This window comes from Tachyglossus aculeatus, chromosome 2 (assembly GCF_015852505.1).
Source record: "Tachyglossus aculeatus isolate mTacAcu1 chromosome 2, mTacAcu1.pri, whole genome shotgun sequence".
NCBI lineage: Eukaryota > Metazoa > Chordata > Mammalia > Monotremata > Tachyglossidae > Tachyglossus > Tachyglossus aculeatus.
In genome coordinates this window covers 14,376,149-14,393,608 of record NC_052067.1, presented here as the reverse complement: position 1 = coordinate 14,393,608, position 17,460 = coordinate 14,376,149, and the positions used below count along the sequence as shown (strand labels likewise).

The 17,460-nt window shown below is 39.7% G+C and overlaps 1 protein-coding gene across 3 annotated transcripts in view; it reads left to right on the top strand.

Annotated features, from left to right (window-relative positions):
- FAM126A (family with sequence similarity 126 member A) overlaps positions 1-15,308 on the top strand; it is a 115,416-nt gene extending 100,108 nt beyond the window's left edge. For 2 of the 3 annotated variants that reach the window (XM_038761274.1, XM_038761284.1), the window contains exons 10-12: positions 472-559; positions 843-1,002; positions 9,649-15,308. In XM_038761274.1, the coding sequence (XP_038617202.1) occupies positions 472-559; positions 843-1,002; positions 9,649-10,217 (817 nt within the window). In that variant the 3' untranslated portion in view covers positions 10,218-15,308. Of the gene's footprint in view, positions 1-471; positions 560-842; positions 1,003-8,481; positions 8,697-9,648 lie in introns of all 3 variants that reach the window. The other variant, XM_038761290.1, reaches the window with a different exon arrangement.
- Positions 15,309-17,460: the final 2,152 nt, after the last annotated feature.

Below are 17,460 nucleotides of genomic sequence, written 5' to 3'. Positions count from 1 at the left end.
TTTTAAAAAATCTGGGTAAACTTCCAAATGACTGTCGGAATGCTAAAGGATAAATATTCAAAATATTGCAAGGCATTCTGGTTGTGTGGTTCCTGTTAGACGCTGGGTTGTTGCCTAGCAATTTGGTCCTAAAGCCAAGATATATATCTTTTACACTTTAAACACTGAACAGCTTTGAACACTTTGTGTTGCTTTTTCTGATTTCTCCATCCTTTAAACACAGAACTGTTATTTCAAAGCCGTGTAAGTTATAAATGACTTTTGTTGCTGTTAACGGGCCGACCGATTTATCAGAAAGGAAGTCTGAGTTTTTAACTGAAGATGTCTGGCAGGCAAGGAGTTGATAAAATCAGTTATTTTCCTTACGGAGGACAAAGACACATTTTGACCATAGTCTCTAATTACTTTTTTTTTGTCTAATTACAGAGATTACCTAGTAAATGTTCACCTTTCTGAATTTGCCTTTTATAGTTATAATGGCGAGTGGGATTTGGCTCATAAAGCTTTGGATGATGTTTTATACAGAGCCCAGCTGGAGCTGTATCCAGAACCTCTTTTGGTAGGTGCTAAAACATATTCTTGAATACAGTTTTAACCCAGATATACTGAATTCTAAATTAGAAAGAGGATCACCAATCCTAAATGGTTTACGACTCCGGTTTTATGAGAAAACGCAATTCCTATGCCCAAAAAGAATAGACATAAAGATTTGGAGGGCCTCGAGAAAACATGTCGAACTGCAGGTTTAAATCGTAACTTCTTTAACTTTTAATTAATTGATATTAATGTGCAAAATGTACCTGTTGAATGTCCAAAACTTTAATTGCTCTTTTTCTTTCCAGGTTGCGAACGCAATAAAGGCTTCTTTGCCTCAAGGTGCCATGAAATCAAGTAAGGAAGGTACAAGATGTATTCAGGTTGAAATTACACCTACTTCATCTAGAATATCAAGAAATGCCGTAACCAGCATGTCAATTAGAGGGCATAGGTGGAAAAGACATGGTAAGACGACCTTTTCTCTAGCAAGAGCATGTTAGTGGCAAAATACTTACCCCGCCAGAGCTGCCCCAGTGACTAAGTCACTCCTCTCTCTGTCCAGTGTTGCAGAAGCACAATCACACAATGCCGCAAAAGGGCACTTGCTAGAGACCTAGTGACCCAAAAGAGTGAATACACTTCCCAAACCACCTTTTCCATTTCCAGGAAGTGACAGACATAGACAAAGTCCATTACATTTTTCTATGGTGTCTTCTAAGTGAATGACAATGGTCATTTGGTTGTTTCCTTTAAAAAAAAAAAAGTGTTTCAGACACAAAGACTCTAAGTGTCTGAAATGTAAAACTGATGTAACCATTCTAGTCTTTTTGGCTTTGTTATAATCCATGCATTACTGAGCGCCAAATCCTCTTTAATTAGAGTTTAAGGCAGTAAAACTATCAGGCAATCATGGTGAAGCAGCATGGTAAGTCACTTTTAGTCTTTCCTTTTTTGTTTTCTGGCTGACATAGGTTTAATTACCATAGACCCAAAGTCCTTGCCCCTTTCATATCCCTTCAACATTATCGGGAAATACTCCTAGATGTAGAAAATCCACTACTTTTGGGTCATTTTGCACCCCTTTTACTGGCCACTCCTACTCATTCAGTAACGAGTGCTGGCTAAAAGTTGCCTGTTTCCTCCTAAAAAGCCCACAGTGCTTACTTTCAAAAGCTACCTTTCAAGCAGGGGCTTTCATCATATTTAAAAAATCAGACTCAGATGCACCTCATTTCTTAGTGCTGGGTGACAAGAGGTTCTTGTGGCTATTGATACAAGTAACAGCCAAGCTGGAAGTGTTCAATCAGTCAACCGGTAGTATTTATTGAGCGCTTAGTGTGTGCGGAGCATTGTGCTAAGCGCTTGGGAGAGTACACTGTAGCACAATTGGTGGGATGTAGGATGTACAAATATTGACTACTGTAGAAATTAAACTAGAATAGGACATCAGAAATGGAGGCTATTTTGGGATCAAAATGGATGCTGCACAACACCTATTTAGGAAACTGATGGATTTATAAGAGTAGGAAATGTTGAGGGGCTGTGTGGCATCATAGAGAGCTCGTGGGGAGATGTTTACTCAGAGTGAAGGGTGGCTCTTTGGAACCAGGAGTCAGAGGAATAATCCACCCCAGTTAGATTCCAGTACAGTGGAAGATTAAGAATTAAGATTAAGAATACTAAGATTCCATGCTTAGTACAGTGCTCTGCACACAGTAAGCGCTCAATAAATACGACTGATGATGATGATTCCAGGGCAGATAGAAAATCTGAGGTCTGGCCCAGCTTGGGTCCTAATGCCATTCATTTAGTCATATTTATTGAGCGCTTAATGTGTGCAGAGCACTGTACTGAGCATTTGGGAGAGTACAATAAAACAAAAAATGGGCATATTCCCTGCCCCCAATGATGTCCCCAACAGGAGCTTGTCGGGGTTGAGGAGGATATCTATTGTGGCCCCTGGGGCGAGGGGTGGGGGGGAGAAGCCTGGCCCCATGTAGAGAAGGGAAGAGTCCTCAACGAAGTGGTATGTCCAGCTTTACTAAGTGAATGTCATCAAAGATCATTTTTGTCTTCACAGTGCTTTACATTGCTTAAAATTAATGACTCAGATTTTTTAAAACAGTCAAACAAACAGTAAAAACTAGGTAGTATTTGCCATTAGCAAGAGAAAGCTTTCAGTTTATAAAATAGATACCATTTTTAACACTCTGTGGATCAATGCAGTTACTTCTCATAATGACCTAGATACTTCGGAGCCAGCATTTTTTGGCTTAAAAAATAACTGCAATTCTCTAGACAAAGAACTAATGTTACGGAAGGGAGAGAAACACCTAATTAAATGGTAAGGGCTTGTATATTAAAGATTATATTTGTAATCACTGATGTGTATAATTATCACCTCAAAAATCCTGTCACTACTGGAAAATTCATTTTTGAAACTGTCAGGAACTGTTTTTGAGAGTGCAGAGCCTTTACCTTGAAGTTAAGTGGATCTTGCAGAAAAAGCAGATAGATTTAAACCGTTTTTATTTTTCTCGCTTCGTCTGTATTAAATTCATTGGGCATAGTGAGAATGAAGGGAAATGGAAATTAGTACCATATTCAAAAGTTTCCTAAGAACGGAGGACCTATCAGTGTTTTTCCTTAGCATTTGAACCGATCGGAAATGTTTGAAGCTAGTTCTGTTTTAGTAGAAAACTATACACTAAAATAAGTTGGTTTCCAAAGCATGCTACTTTCTATAAAATTTAATATTTATAACCACAATCCTAAGCCTAAAAGAAAATGAGAATTTGTATCTACTTTTTTCATCCTGTTATGGAGAACCTTTCAGATTTTCATGTTCAATTTGTGTTCCCTGTCTTCCATTTTCCATTACCATCTTTAGTATGTTCTTATTCCTGTCCCCCCAAATTAGTTCACAGTAGGGTGCGTTCTTCTAGTTAGAATGATCATGGAAAATTTTGATTTGCCATCATTTAAAAATGTTTTTCCAAGCTAAGAGAGGACATGCTTCAGGCAGCTTTCATGCTCACTTGGGTATTTTCAATCTCAGAGCTGCAAAAAGCCAACTGTTCTCGAAACCTATTTTTGATATAATAAAAAATCATTGCCAGGTGACAGGGATTGCTGATATTCTAAGAGAAAGACTCCTTCAGTAGAGAATAACGACTTGATTTCTGATTTTACTTGTGTCTTATAACAAATAATCTTTTTCAATAGTTTGTCATCACTGTTATTCAGGTCTTTGTTATCAACGCACAACCCAATTTTCATGCAGTTGTATTTTGCCCTATTCGTTTGTTCTGCTGCCTTCGTTCTGCCTCAGATAAATTATTTTGACTTCATAATTTTACTTTAAAACCAGTATTTGGGAAATTTTCATTACACTATGCATTGCGATTTTTGACCTCTTAAAATCTATCTGTTATACTGAGACCTCAGGTGAGTTTTCATTTATTTTCATTGTGGGGATGATGGTGGAAATAATTCAAGGCAAGGGAGAAAACCACTTCTGCTGTTCGGCTGTTTTCAAAGAGTAGGTTTTCCAGCCAGCAGCAGATTGAAGGGGGATCTCAAAGGGTGAAAATCAGACGATGGAAGTGAGTTTTCTGCAAGAGAAGGGTAGAGGCAGAAGAAAAGAAACTTGAGAAAGGTGAGGCTTGGTGATTTTTCAGAGAAAGGAAAAAAGCCAATGGAGTTAAAAATGCCCTGTAGAATTGAGACCGCAGATGATTTTGCAAAGTCAGGCCTATTTCTGAAATGAACTTTCTTGCCTCCTATTTCAACCGTGTCACCCCTCCTGAAAATCCTTCAATGGCTCCCTGTCATCATCTTCAGTTTCAGGGCCCTCTGTCACAGCTACATAACATCTTTTTACTCTTTTCTCACTCCTTTGGTTCCACCAGAGCCAGTCTCCTCCCTGGCTTCTTTCTGAAATTTTTCCTTTCTGCTTCCACTTATTTTCTTGCATTGGTCTCCATCTTGAGCAAACTTCAAATATGCTGAGCACTGTTGGTCATCTCTTTCAATTACCACTTCCTCCACAATGCTACCTCTGATTTTCAGACTTGCAGAAAAATTCAAAAAAGTTACCAGTCCATTTTCATAGCAGTCAGCTGTTAGTCCAAGAGGTTCACAGGTAGCAAAACTAAGTGGAATTTCCTTTCTTAACTGTTTACTCTGTGTAAATCATCACTTACCTTCAGAGAGTCATAATTTTGCTTAGCTAGACTGTGTGCTCAGGCCCCGTTTTGCTTCCTCGCTGCAAATCCAGCCATCCTGTAATCCAAGAGAATGTGAATACAGCAGGGCTTATGCTTGATGAGTCTTCAGTGCAAAGGAAATAAAAAAACATGGACAAGGTTCATAGCATTAACCCACTGAAATAAACAGTCCATTAAGAGGAATTAGAAAATGTCATACCTTCCTAAACTATTGTTTGGATTTCTATGCAAAACTAGCTTGGTACCTAAAGGTTTCAGTGATTCTTTTTGAGAAACCATCTTTTGTCACTAGAGGTCAAGTGCTACCCTATGCTGTACAATACTAAGTTGGAAGCATTCTTCAGAGTTTGATACAGGTCCTTTCCTAAGGAGGAATATGAGAAGGGGGGAAGATAGAGATCTGAAAAAAATTAAATGTCTTGGGTGCGTCTTTGTATTAGTTCCTCAAATTCTTAATAGCACACTTTATCCGGGCCAATAAGGAGGTATGCACAAGGAATCACATTTTCAGCAAAAGAAGCCTCCATTTCCCCACCCTGCAAAATGGGAACTCAGAACTTGTTCTACCTCCTGTTTAGACTGAGCCCCATATGGGACAGGGATTGTGTGTGAACTGTTTAGCTTGTATCTACTGCAGCCTTTAGAAAGTTGTTTGGCACATAGTAAGCACTGGATGAATACCACAATTATTATTACTATTATTGATATTAAAAGTATCCTTTCTCTTCTGTGCTTAATGAAGATTAAGATTCGGTCCAAATTGGAGCCAGATTGGCATCAGTCGTTCCCAGTTTTATTGGTGTTCGATTTATGAGGGTTAAAGATTTACTTGCTAAAATTTGTTCTTGTCAAGATGAGAAAACGGCATTGAGCAAATTATCACAAAGATTAAATCTGTGGCCTAAAGGCAGGGAATTTTGAATTGTACCTTCATTCTTGCTAAATATAATCGAGATTGGGCTAGGATTACTTTGAGGACCTTTGGAAGGATGTTTAAATAGAGAGACCCACATGAGAGCTTCTTTCGCTTCTTTTTCCTTTAGAAAGAATAGGTAAAAATCCTAGTCATCACTCATGAGATAGAAACCTTATTTGATACACCCAGTTCTTCCATGATGTGTATTTACACTACACATTTTGGCTGGAATGAGATGGCAGAATTAGGGAATGTTCTTCCAACAGTATGTATCTGTCTGGATACAGCAAGACATGGTGTCAAAAAGAACAGTTGTGTGCATATGCAGAGAATTCGACACAGGGGAATTACTACAAGGCGAGTTCTCCTTAATGTAGGGTTCTTCAGGATCACAGCCTCCACTTTCTAGGAGAACAGGGTGTACTTTAAATTAACCAGTCACTGGTATTTACTGAGTGCTTACTGTGTGGAGAGTAATGTACTGAGCACTTGGGAGAGTACAATGTGACAGATCCCTGCCTACAAAAAGCTTGCATCTAGAGTCATTCCATTAAAAAGACCAGGTTTTAAGGGACTCAAAATCTGACCTCATGTGTTTCACTGAAAAGAACCAAAGTAGCATCTTTGACGTCTGAACTTGAACTCTGTGACTCCAACTCTGATTTGGTTGCTACTGGAAGAAAAGGACGTTTCTTTTTAGTTATTGAAGGAAAAGGAAGTTATCCACCGTACTGTCTGAGGAGGAAGCAACAACTTCATAGTCAACATAACCCCTATTTCTTAATAAATATTTTAGTCTAGGGTGTATAAATGAGAATTTGGTATACAGAAATATTGTTTTTAACGAGGATCTGCAGGAATAGATTATTGCAGTGGGTCTGGGGTAGGCAGTTTTTAAAGACCATTTGGAAAATTTAGTTTGTATTCTATTTCAGTAGTTTGTCTGGTTGGGTGTTCTGTTTTTTTTTCTGGTGCATATAACATCTGTGTTCTGCTTCCAGCCATCTTTTTCAGTTTGCTTCTATTAACATTGAAGATGGTAACTTGAAGAGTGTCCCTCAGAATTTGGACTAGCAGCAGTCAGTCAAGAAGTTCCCCAAGCTGGGTCTTTGTCTGTTCTTTCCGAGTCCTGGCTGAGTCCACCTCTCTCACCTGTAATAGTGGATCATCCTCTAGTATCATTTAATACAGTTCCTGGCACATAGTGCCTTGCATTTAACAAATACCATAAAAAAATGTGAGGTTCTCGACAACTATACTCATTTCAAAACATACGGTTCCCTTTCAAATGAAATTGTGTCATCAAAATTTCAAACACTACATGCTTGAGACTGACAAATCTTTTAAGCCAAATTTGGCTCCTCTGTCTATCATGGTTCCCATACCTAGAGGTCTTAGTTGTGTCAGTGTTTCAAAACTGTCCAGATGGAGAGGCAAGAGCACGGGTTTGGGAGTCCGAGGACATGGGTTCTAATCCCGGCTCCACCACTTGTCTGCTATGTGACCTTGGGCAAGTCACTTACCTTCTCTGTGCCTCAGTTCCCTCATCTGTAGAGTGGGAATTAAAAGTGTGAGCCCCACATGGGACAGCCTGATTACTTTGTGTCTACCCCAGCGCTTAGAACAGTGCTTGGCAACATAGTAAGTGCTTAACAAATACCATAATAATTATTATCATTATTATTAATATTAATAAATTCGGCTGCTTTTTTTCCAGATGTTGACCTAGGAGTGGAATATCATTTTTAACTTATCTTAATTCTTTAAACACATTTACTCTATTTCAAAATCCCATGTAAATTTAGCATACCTATTATTGAGGTGCTTTAAAAGTTTCTGTTTTTCACACTCTGGAATTCTAATTTGATGGTTCTTAATCTCTGTGTTCACATGATGTATGAAACCTAGCATGACCCTCCCATTCTACCTTGCTTGTTATGTTTGTCTTATAATATGCAGACTTTTTTTGTAGTTTTCATAATAATGGCTATTATATTATCTCAGTTTGTCCCCTTAAAATAATGCTAAATGCGGAAATAAACTTTTGCTTCCTAATAAGTTTCTTCATTCTGGCATATAGTGGCAACTGTGTTCCATTAGAATCAGGTGATAGAAGAATAATAAGACTATCATAAATGAAACGTTATAAAGTTGCTTTTTGACTTTAGAGGACTTTTATGTAGCACAGCCTTTAGTAATTATTCACCAACAATATTTTTAAAGCCGATGAAAGCATGTTTTCCAGAATATGAAAGTCTGTCGTTTAACCCTTGTAAAAATTTGATTTATTGAAAACTAAGCGGCAGGCAGTGAAACTGTGTGGTTTGTGCAGTATAAGAGGTACACTTTCAGTATTAGACTATCATACCAATGCTAAACATTTTGGAAGAATGGTTGATAATTGCTCCTACCGTCCAGGTAGAGTATTCATTTACTGGAGTCGGAAATACATTTCTGATTACAACAGGAAAAAATTGAATCAGTAGTGAAATGTTCTCTGTTTTCTTAGCAACTTATTTTTCAGGTTTGTGTACTGAAGGATATGGAGGAGAAGCAGTGGTGTGTCTTGTACGGTGTTTTGGTCTTTTTTGTTTTATCATTTTGAATTGAGGTATGCTGTCCAGCTGTCTCCAATTCTCCAAATATTGAAATGATGTACAGTTAAAAATGCAAATTTTGGCCTAATTCATAACATTTCAGTCATCCAGCTTTGGTTTTGAGTCTTTTTATTTTTCTTGTTTCGCATTTTTGTCTTGTTCGTTTTCAGCCATCATTTTGTCTTATCACCTTCAATTCTAGAGCAACCTGACAACAGTAATGACACTACTGAACTGGGCATCCTTGTCATTCCCGAGATTAGTATCACAAATGTGGCCGGAGAAAGAACCGGGAATGGGGAAAAGAGCAGAGCACTATCAGAGAATGATGCTCAGCATATGCAGGGTGGACAGGAAACAGCTACAGACCCTAGAACTGAGAGCAAAGGCATGCCAGAGATCAGGAGGCAAAAATCTGTAAGAAAAATGATGGAGGATGGAATAAACTCACCTGGCAGAGTGCAGTTTTAGCACAGCACTTTATAGCTGCACTCCAAGGTACCTGATGGTGAAAGGGTCACTGCTGCATGTTTGAAGAGAAATTGCACAATTGCAGTGTTTTTTTGCATGTCATCTAATAATATCAAAATGCATGGATTTACTCCCAGCTCCTTCTCAATGAATTTTCATGCTACCTGGAATGGAGGGTAACAGGCTAGAGCAAATTTGGGAAGGAAAGCTTGTTTTCTGCCTTCCATTTTTGAGATGTTACAGATGACTATTTATCTGTGGTGTTAAGGAAGACGTGCATTTCGCCTTGTGATAAAAATTGATTTCAAAGCACTTGTCATTTTTTTCAGTGGGCATCTTCACTGAAGGGAAAAATACCATGTTTGTTTTTTTAAAAAAGAATATTTGAAATACCAAATGAACGGTAATGATCATTACAAAAACCCTAATCCAGAAGGGGACCTTGGTTTTGTGCAGTCCTTAAAAGATGAGCGCTGAGGAGAATGCTAAAAGCCCACGAATCACGGTTGAATGTCTTGGGGCACTGATCACCAGCCAGTTGTTATTTATCAGGAGGGTTTTTTCTCCTGGGTTCTGTGGGGTATTTTTCCAATCCGCTGCTAATCTTTTGCATGAACAATAGGAGAGCACTTTTTAAAAACACCATGAAATGTGATTGTGGCATGCTTCTTTGTTCAATGCAGCCCTAATTGCTATCATTTAAATCACCTTGAATTATTTCCCCAATTTGGCGTATTAAGTGATTGTTTTGATTCATCCCTTTGAAATTGCACTGTAGTAGGCCTTTTGCTTTCACGGCTCTAGGCTGGGAAGGATTTCACTCTAAATGGATTTTGTATGAATTATGGGATGTGGATAACTTCTAATGCTAATGGATTTTTGTTGTTCCTCCGTTTAGGTAATACAGATTTAACAGTTCAAGAAGAACTCATGGAAATCTCTGAAGTCGATGAAGGGTTTTATTCCAGGGCTGCATCTAGTAGCAGCCAGTCTGCCTTATCAAATAATAGCCATGGTATCACCGGCAAGACAAATTTAGGAAAGACCCAACGAAGGTCTGGAGGAATCAAAGGGGGAAGCAAAGAGAAAGAAGTCCCTGGGGAATCGTGCAGAGAGCATTTTGCCCGAAAACAGACTCAGAGAGCCGTGAGTGAGAACCTCGAGCTTCTGTCTCTAAAGAGGCTCACTCTTACCACTAGCCAGTCCCTGCCGAAGCCTGGTAGCCACAGTCTGGCGAGGACAGCCACTACCGTTTTTAGCAAATCTTTTGAGCAAGTTGGTGGTGTTACGGTTCCACCCAATCCGGCCACTCCCGTGAGTGTGGATGCCAATAGGTTTTCTGCCGGTAGTCTGCAGGAGGAGAAACTGATGTACATATCAGAGAGAACCGAACTTCCTGGCCCAAACAAGCATCCATCCAGTCAGCCGAGACCTCCAAGCATCAGCATCACCCTCTCCACAGATTGAATTTGGACCAGAAGCACTGGGTGGGGGTAGTTCATCGGTCCTGCCTGAAAATCAAACACCATTTCACCCACCTCTGCTGTCAACGGAAATTCACAATGTCTTTAAAGCCTGGGGGTCTGCCTGTGTTTGATGGTAACGCTGACTTGGATTCCCCAAAGTTGAAATGTGTTTTTTGCAGTTTTCCCAGACACGTTTTGAGATGTTTTTTTCTTCTTTGCTTTTGTCCCCTGAGACGGGCACCTGTGGCACTTAGTTGTGACAAAGATCACATGTGAGGTTGTGTGACTTTCCATTTTACTCTTTATAAGTGGTATATATGACCTTCAGAGTGAAGGGTTAAATTGGTCATGTTGACGAAGAATGGGGCAGTTGTGAGACTTCAGGAATCTTTCTGTGCAAGTAGCCAGCTTAGAGTTAGTTGTGTTTGTAGCAGGCCTGCCATTTCTGTTGGCAATAGGCTAAAGATCAGGGGGAAAGGAAGAGGAGAAAGAGTTTAGGAATTGTGGAATTTGGGCAGAGCCTTCTGCAGGAAGGTAGGAGTTGGTGTAGAGAGCTGTGAAGTACCTCTCCCAGCAGCCACAGCCCAAACTTCTGTCTCCCGACTCTTTCATGACCTTTCCCTTCCCACCTCGTTCTCCCCGGGAGCAGCGGCTAATCTGGAGTGGCGAGAGGGAGAAACTCCATAACGCGTCTCTCAGGGCAGGGCCTGGTTGGGTTATGGAAAATCTTGCTAATGCTCTGTTAACCATCATGTGAGAAGCAAACTCTGTGAAGCAGAAGTTATTTAAGGTTTGAAGACAGGCTATTTAATATTAGAACATTGATAATTGTACAGAGCATCCATAAAATGCCTCACTTCTCAGTATTAGAGATGCCAGGAGATATAGGGGGTTGGTTAACCTATTGCCGTCATCTGCGAGCGAGATTTTTTATTCCAAGAGCTTGTGGAGCCAGTATGTTGCCTTTCAGTGTTCGCTCTAGGTGGAGCACGTCCAAATACCTTCCGTTTCCTTTGAGACGGAGTGGGACACATGTTGATGAGATGCACACTTCCAAATGTCTCCTTCTGGACTTCCAGTGTGGATTCATTGAAAACGATGGGCATTCTCGTGGCTGGATTATCAATGTGAACCGTGCAGCACCTCAGTAAAGGAAAGCAAAGCAGGAGAGCTTTGGTGATTTTGATTCTTGAAAATATTCAGTTCACGTTCAACTGAAAGAAGTTAAGTAAGTGAAAGCTTGGTAACTGTGGAAAAGAAACAGAAGTTTGCAAAGGAAAATAAGGATGTCGAAGACCCACTGAAGAACGAAGAAAATGTGCACCCGTTTTAAGTTGTTCTGTTTCACGTTTCTTAAAAAAAAATGAAACTAGATATCTGAATGTGTCTGATATGTCCCACTCTGTTTCCTCATGTTTCAGTTGTATTTTTGTAACTGGGTTGATTTAAAATGACTTATTGTTGCATCTCCCACAGACACAATTATAAAATATTCAACTAATGAATATGTATGCTTGGCAGCAGATTCTCACTTAGCATTTTAGCCTTTGATTTCAAAGAACGTTATGTGTGTTAGAGGTCCCCAGATCGTGGCTAAACTCTTTCCCTCAGTGGGCTACCACTAAGCATCGGGGAAGAGGAAGTAAGAAGTAATGTTGCAGCAAAGAGCATGAGTGGGCCTGAGAAGAAAGTAAATGGAGCTGTGTTTTTGGCTGTAAAGCATCTCTGCTATTCAGTGGTGAGAAAAGCCTGTTTGTCCCTTACTCCCAAACTCTTTCCTTTGGTACCCAGTTTACAGAAGTCAAAAATGCCATCACTACTATAAGTGGTAAGACTCATTGCTTACGATTGCCAAGATCTTTGTGGATTTTCACTGCAATTTTGGTTCTTCAAAACTTGGTGTGGTTTGCCAAGCACAATAATACCTTTGGAAATTAGCCACTGCCCAGGAGTGTAAGTAGCTCTGGGCTGGGCTGGACCTCTTCACCCTGCTGCTGGCCGACCTGGATTCCCTCTCTGCTTGACTCTTAGGGCAGCAGAGGAGACAGATAGGGAGCTGGCAGGTTGGAAAGGCTGCTGTCTTTCAGTCAAGCGGATGTGCTGACTTTAGGATCTCCAAAGATGTTGGAAGGGGGACTTGTAGTTCAAGGCATAACAGATACGTTGTCGTGCTGTATTATACTTTCCCAAGGGCTTAGTAGACTGCTTTCCACATAGTAAGCACCCAATAAAAATCATGACTGATCGATTGATCATGTGACATAGCACAGTTACCATTCAAGCCAAAAAAAAAATTTAAAAAATCTACAGACAGTTCCTTTCCAAAGAGACAACTGCCCCCATCCAGATATGGCCAGTGCAAATTAATTTTAGGGCCCATGTAGGGCCCCCAATTAAGTGTTATTGTAAGTTTCCTGTTGACTTCTGTAATGAAGGAAAACTAGCAGCTTGTCTTCATTTAGAGCTACCAGAATATGAGTATCCTTTAGAAATAGTAGTCGTTTTACCCTTTCAAGCTGGATAAATTGTTTTGTGGTATTTCCAAAGGAGAAATCCTTTATTAAGCATTGGTAGGCAAGCCAGTGAACTCAACAAGGAGAGGAATCTCTTCTAGACGATGCAAATTATAGATCAGGACCAGGATTCTAATTCTGCAAATCAAATACCATTGGTGGATAAATGAAGTATCTGCAGTGTCAGAGTGGGCAAATGGCTCATCTCTTCCTCAGGCTTACAGATCTATCGCCATAGACTGGTCAGTGCTCTCCCTCTCGAGTCCTCTTGAGCTACGAAATGAAGTATCCGTTTGAGAGTACTCCACATTCTTTTCATCATTCTTGGCCGTCTTCATCTTGATTCTTTAGTTCTCTCTGTGTTGGAGCAGTCACTATGCAAATGAGCATTACAAACTCATAATTTGATTTATTTCATGCAATCTAAGTATGACATTATATACGTTTTTTCATTAACCAAAAAAGAAAGCCTATTCTGTACATGAATGCTGTTAGAACAAAAGGCCTGTATTTGGATTGTAAAATGTGTGTGTGTGTGTGTGTTTTCATAATAAGGCTCTCCAAGTCTCCCTAGGGAGGTATACTCTTTGTTTTTAAGTAATTTGCCCATTAGCTTTCAGCCTTTTTAAACACTGACCCTAAAGCTCTTCATATCCACTTTAAATGTTTAATTTTAGACAGAAATTAAATATTGGCAAGTTTTCGAATAACTGTAAAATGCTGGGTGGCTTTAGCAGTGGTAACATTCATTGAGCACCCTCTTGGTGAGGTGCACTGTACTAGGTGCTTGGGAAATGCAAAATAACAGAGTGGCACATTCACTACCCACAAAGAGCCGACACTCTAATGGAGGAGGTGGACATAAAACTATTTGTGATAGCTGTAGCATTAAAATACATTCTGGATTCCTTATTGGGTTTGTAAGTTGGGGAGGATTGAGATCCCTGAGGTGGTTAGACGCTGTATTGGATCCCAAATGTTGCCATATGACCAACGAGTGTCGCTACCTGGTAGGAAAAGATTGGATGCGAAGTCCAAACTGGGATCCTGTGATTGATATGTCAGGGCCTGAGAGAACATCTAGACTTTCCCCACTTTTTCCCCACAAAGGTAATAGTTTGTCTGCTCTTCCCCAAGCTACTACGGAACTGTAGGAAACCCCAACGACAAAACAGCATTTTGGAGGCCCATGGGATTCCTTGGGAAAGGCAGAATGGATTGGGAGTGGAAATTCCCAGAGACCCTTGGCTCAGGCCGCTGTAAGTGGGGGGGTCAAGATTCCCCCTATTGGGGCATCTACCAGCCCAAAGCCCCACTCAGGACTCCCAATATAAAACCCTATCCCTTAGCAAGCAATTTGCTTTTTGTGAAGTTGCTAAAGGTTATTTGTTCTGAAGCAGCGTTATCTTCCCCGTCCTTTTCAATTATGAAATAAGTGCTCTTCGGACATCACTCGTTCGGCATTTTAAAGCTTGAATGGTTTTAATTGAATGGAAGTTGATTTTTTTTCAACAATATAGAGATTTCCCAATTTTAACAGGATTACTTATTCTTTGGATGAAAAACATTTTCATATTTAATGTGTTAAATTGATTAGTGGTTCGGAGAAGAAAATGGATCCCAAGAGATGTGATTTTTTTGTTGAAGCTTAAATAAGTACTTTAAAAGTAGCCGAAGCTGACATCTAAAGTAAGAAAGATTCCACTTGTGAAGTGTTTCCTGAGGAACATAAACATTTCAAATCAGTATTTTTCTCAATTGAAATAAAAATGTAACCAGGGGGATTCCTCAAAATCAGATAGTTCATAGATGTTCTTTATACATTTGTTTTGTATTAACTTCGGTCTAAGGAGAAAATCATTTGTTGACATTTCGTAAGTAAAGATAAGAGAAAAATATATATTTTTTAAATCTGGGGAAGAAAATGGTAACTACTGCTCTTTGATTAGCAGTGAAATTACGTTCAATATTGTTGATTGTTTCATATTGTATTTAGGTATTTTTCAATTCCCAAAATAGATGCGTAATATATTTTGTTTTGTCTTATTGTAACCGTTTGTTACCATGTCAATTTCTCAATTCCAAAAAGCTTACAGCAATGACAATGTATAGGGCTTTGGACTCTTTGTGTTGTTTAATCCATTTTAAATAGTAGAGGCTCAGTAGAGTTTGATTTAGGGATACCAACGTCTTGTTTTTATGACTTCTTATTGGTCAACTCAAAATCCGGATTTAAAATATCTCTGCTGCTTTCTTTTGTGTAGGTGCGGTTGTGTTCGGTTCTTTGTTATCCTTTTTCCCCCATTAGGCAGAGGTCCTAATTTTTACATGGTAAATGGATTTGCTTTTAAAGTCTACACTTAGAGTTTACATTCCTAAGTAGAAACCACAAGTTGGGTTACTTTTATGCGCTACCTACATTTTTATGGCCATGGAGATTAACTGGAGATTATTTTTTGAAGTTTTGTACACTGTGTAAATGTTTTCGGTATTTACTACTTTATACAGTAGCCTTGCGTCTTGTTCTTAACAGATTTGTTGAAATAAAATTTGACGTAAATAAAATTGCTTGTTTTTCAGCTCACATTCTCATTATGATCCATTAAAATGACCGAGAGTTTATAGAATAATGACGGGAGTGGAGGGAAATTTTGAGAGGGCGTTGGTGTGGTGGGAAGGAGCAAGGCTTTCTTACTAAATTGGAGGAGTTGAATGGACGATGCCAAGCCAAAACAGGGTTGAACTTTAGGAGGTTATGTGCAAGGTAAGGATGTGATTTAGTGGGAGGAGATCGACTGAAGGAATCTTGGAGCCGTTGAAGGTAGTTGAATCAGCAGGATAGATGAGCCAGAAGAATGAGAAATCATGGAACTGGAAGTTATTTTTTGCAGTGTCAACTTAGAGGTCTAAGGTGATGGAGGCACACGATAATACTGTTCTTCAAGCAGAGACACGAATCAGGACACTGTAGTCAAAAGTGCTAAAATTTCACGTTAGTAGTCCTGTCTGCCACTCTAACCATTTTGTTGACTTGCATATGTGTCTAGAGACAACAGTAACTAATACTTTTTTAAATCGTTGCAAAAGCTTGTGGATGCTATGACAAATATAGCCTTTATGTCCTTTCATCTCAAAGTGTTTTACAGGTGTTGAGTGAGAGTGAGTCCTGCTGGGGAGGTTCATTTATTGAAGGAAAACTGTAATGTGCTAAGTGGGTTTGATGCAAACTGAAATGAACAATGTTTCTCCAGCACTGGGTAATTTAATCACAGAATTGCTAAGGTGAGGGAGGGGATGGGAGGTAGAAGGGAAGTTGGAATCTCATTCGGTAGATTCCGTGTCTGTTTTAAAGATTAAGGGAAGCAGTGTGACCTAGTGGAAAGAGCACAGGAATGGGAGTCAGAGAACCAGAGTTCTAATCCCAGCTCAGCCACTTTTCACCTGTGTGACCTTGGGCTTTGGGTAAGTCACTTAACTTCTCTGTGCCTCAGTTATCTCATCTGTAAAATGGAGATTAAATCCTCCAGGTTATCTTGGATCTACCTCATTGTTTAGTACAGTGCCTGGAAGATGGTAAGCGCTTAACAGTATGGTAGTATATTTAAGAAAACCATTACTCAAAGGTTTTACTATCTATCCAAATTGATGCCAGAAGAATTAGCACCACACTGTCATCTGCTCTATTTATTTATTTATTTATTTATTTTACTTGTACATATCTATTCTATTTATTTTATTTTGTTAGTATGTTTTGGTTTTGTTCTCTGTCTCCCCCTTTTTAGACTGTGAGCCCACTGTTGGGTAGGGACTGTCTCTATATGTTGCCAACTTGTACTTCCCAAGCGCTTAGTACAGTGCTCTGCACGCAGTAAGCGCTCAATAAATATGATTGATTGACTGATCTGCCTCCCTCTGCAAATTGCTATTCTTGATTATCTACTGTCCAGAACAGTGAAAGTTTTTAGTGGTATGATTTTTTAAAAATGATATTAAGCATTTACTATGTGCCAGGCACTGTACTAAGCACTGGGATAGAGACAAGATAATCAGGTTGGACATAGTCCATGTCCCACATGGTGCTCACAGTCCTAATCCTCATTTTACAGATAAGGTAACTGAGGCACAGAGAAGTGAAGTGACTTGCCCAAGGCCACACAGCAGATGAGTGACCGAGCTTTGATTGAAAGGGGGCAGTGGAAGCACAAGGTTTATTTTTACAATAAAATGCAATTCACAGATCTATTTCTTGGGATCTGAATCTGATTGCACTTGGATTTACTGATGTATACATAACTGTCCTTCATAATAATAATGATGGCATTTATTAAGCGCTTACTATGTGCAAAGCACTGTTCTAAGCGCTGGGGAGGTTACAAGGTGATCAGGTTGTCCCACAGGGGGGCTCACAGTCTTAATCCCCATTTTACAGATGAGGTAACCGAGGCCCAGAGAAGTTAAGTGACTTGCCCAAAGTCACACAGCTGACAATTGGCGGAGCTGGGATTTGAACCGATGACCTCTGATTCCCAAGCCCGGGCTCTTTCCACTGAGCCACGCTGCTTCTCCAAAGCCATGCTGCTTCATATTCGAAGATGTTCCTGATGGTGAAAGCAGATGCAGTTAAAAAGATCAAGTGGTCAAGGAAGCATTCCACTATATGCACATGTAAAGATTGTCCTTTGCCATGTCGATGTATTCGCCATTTGTGGCCACTTGTTCCTTGTGTTTTCC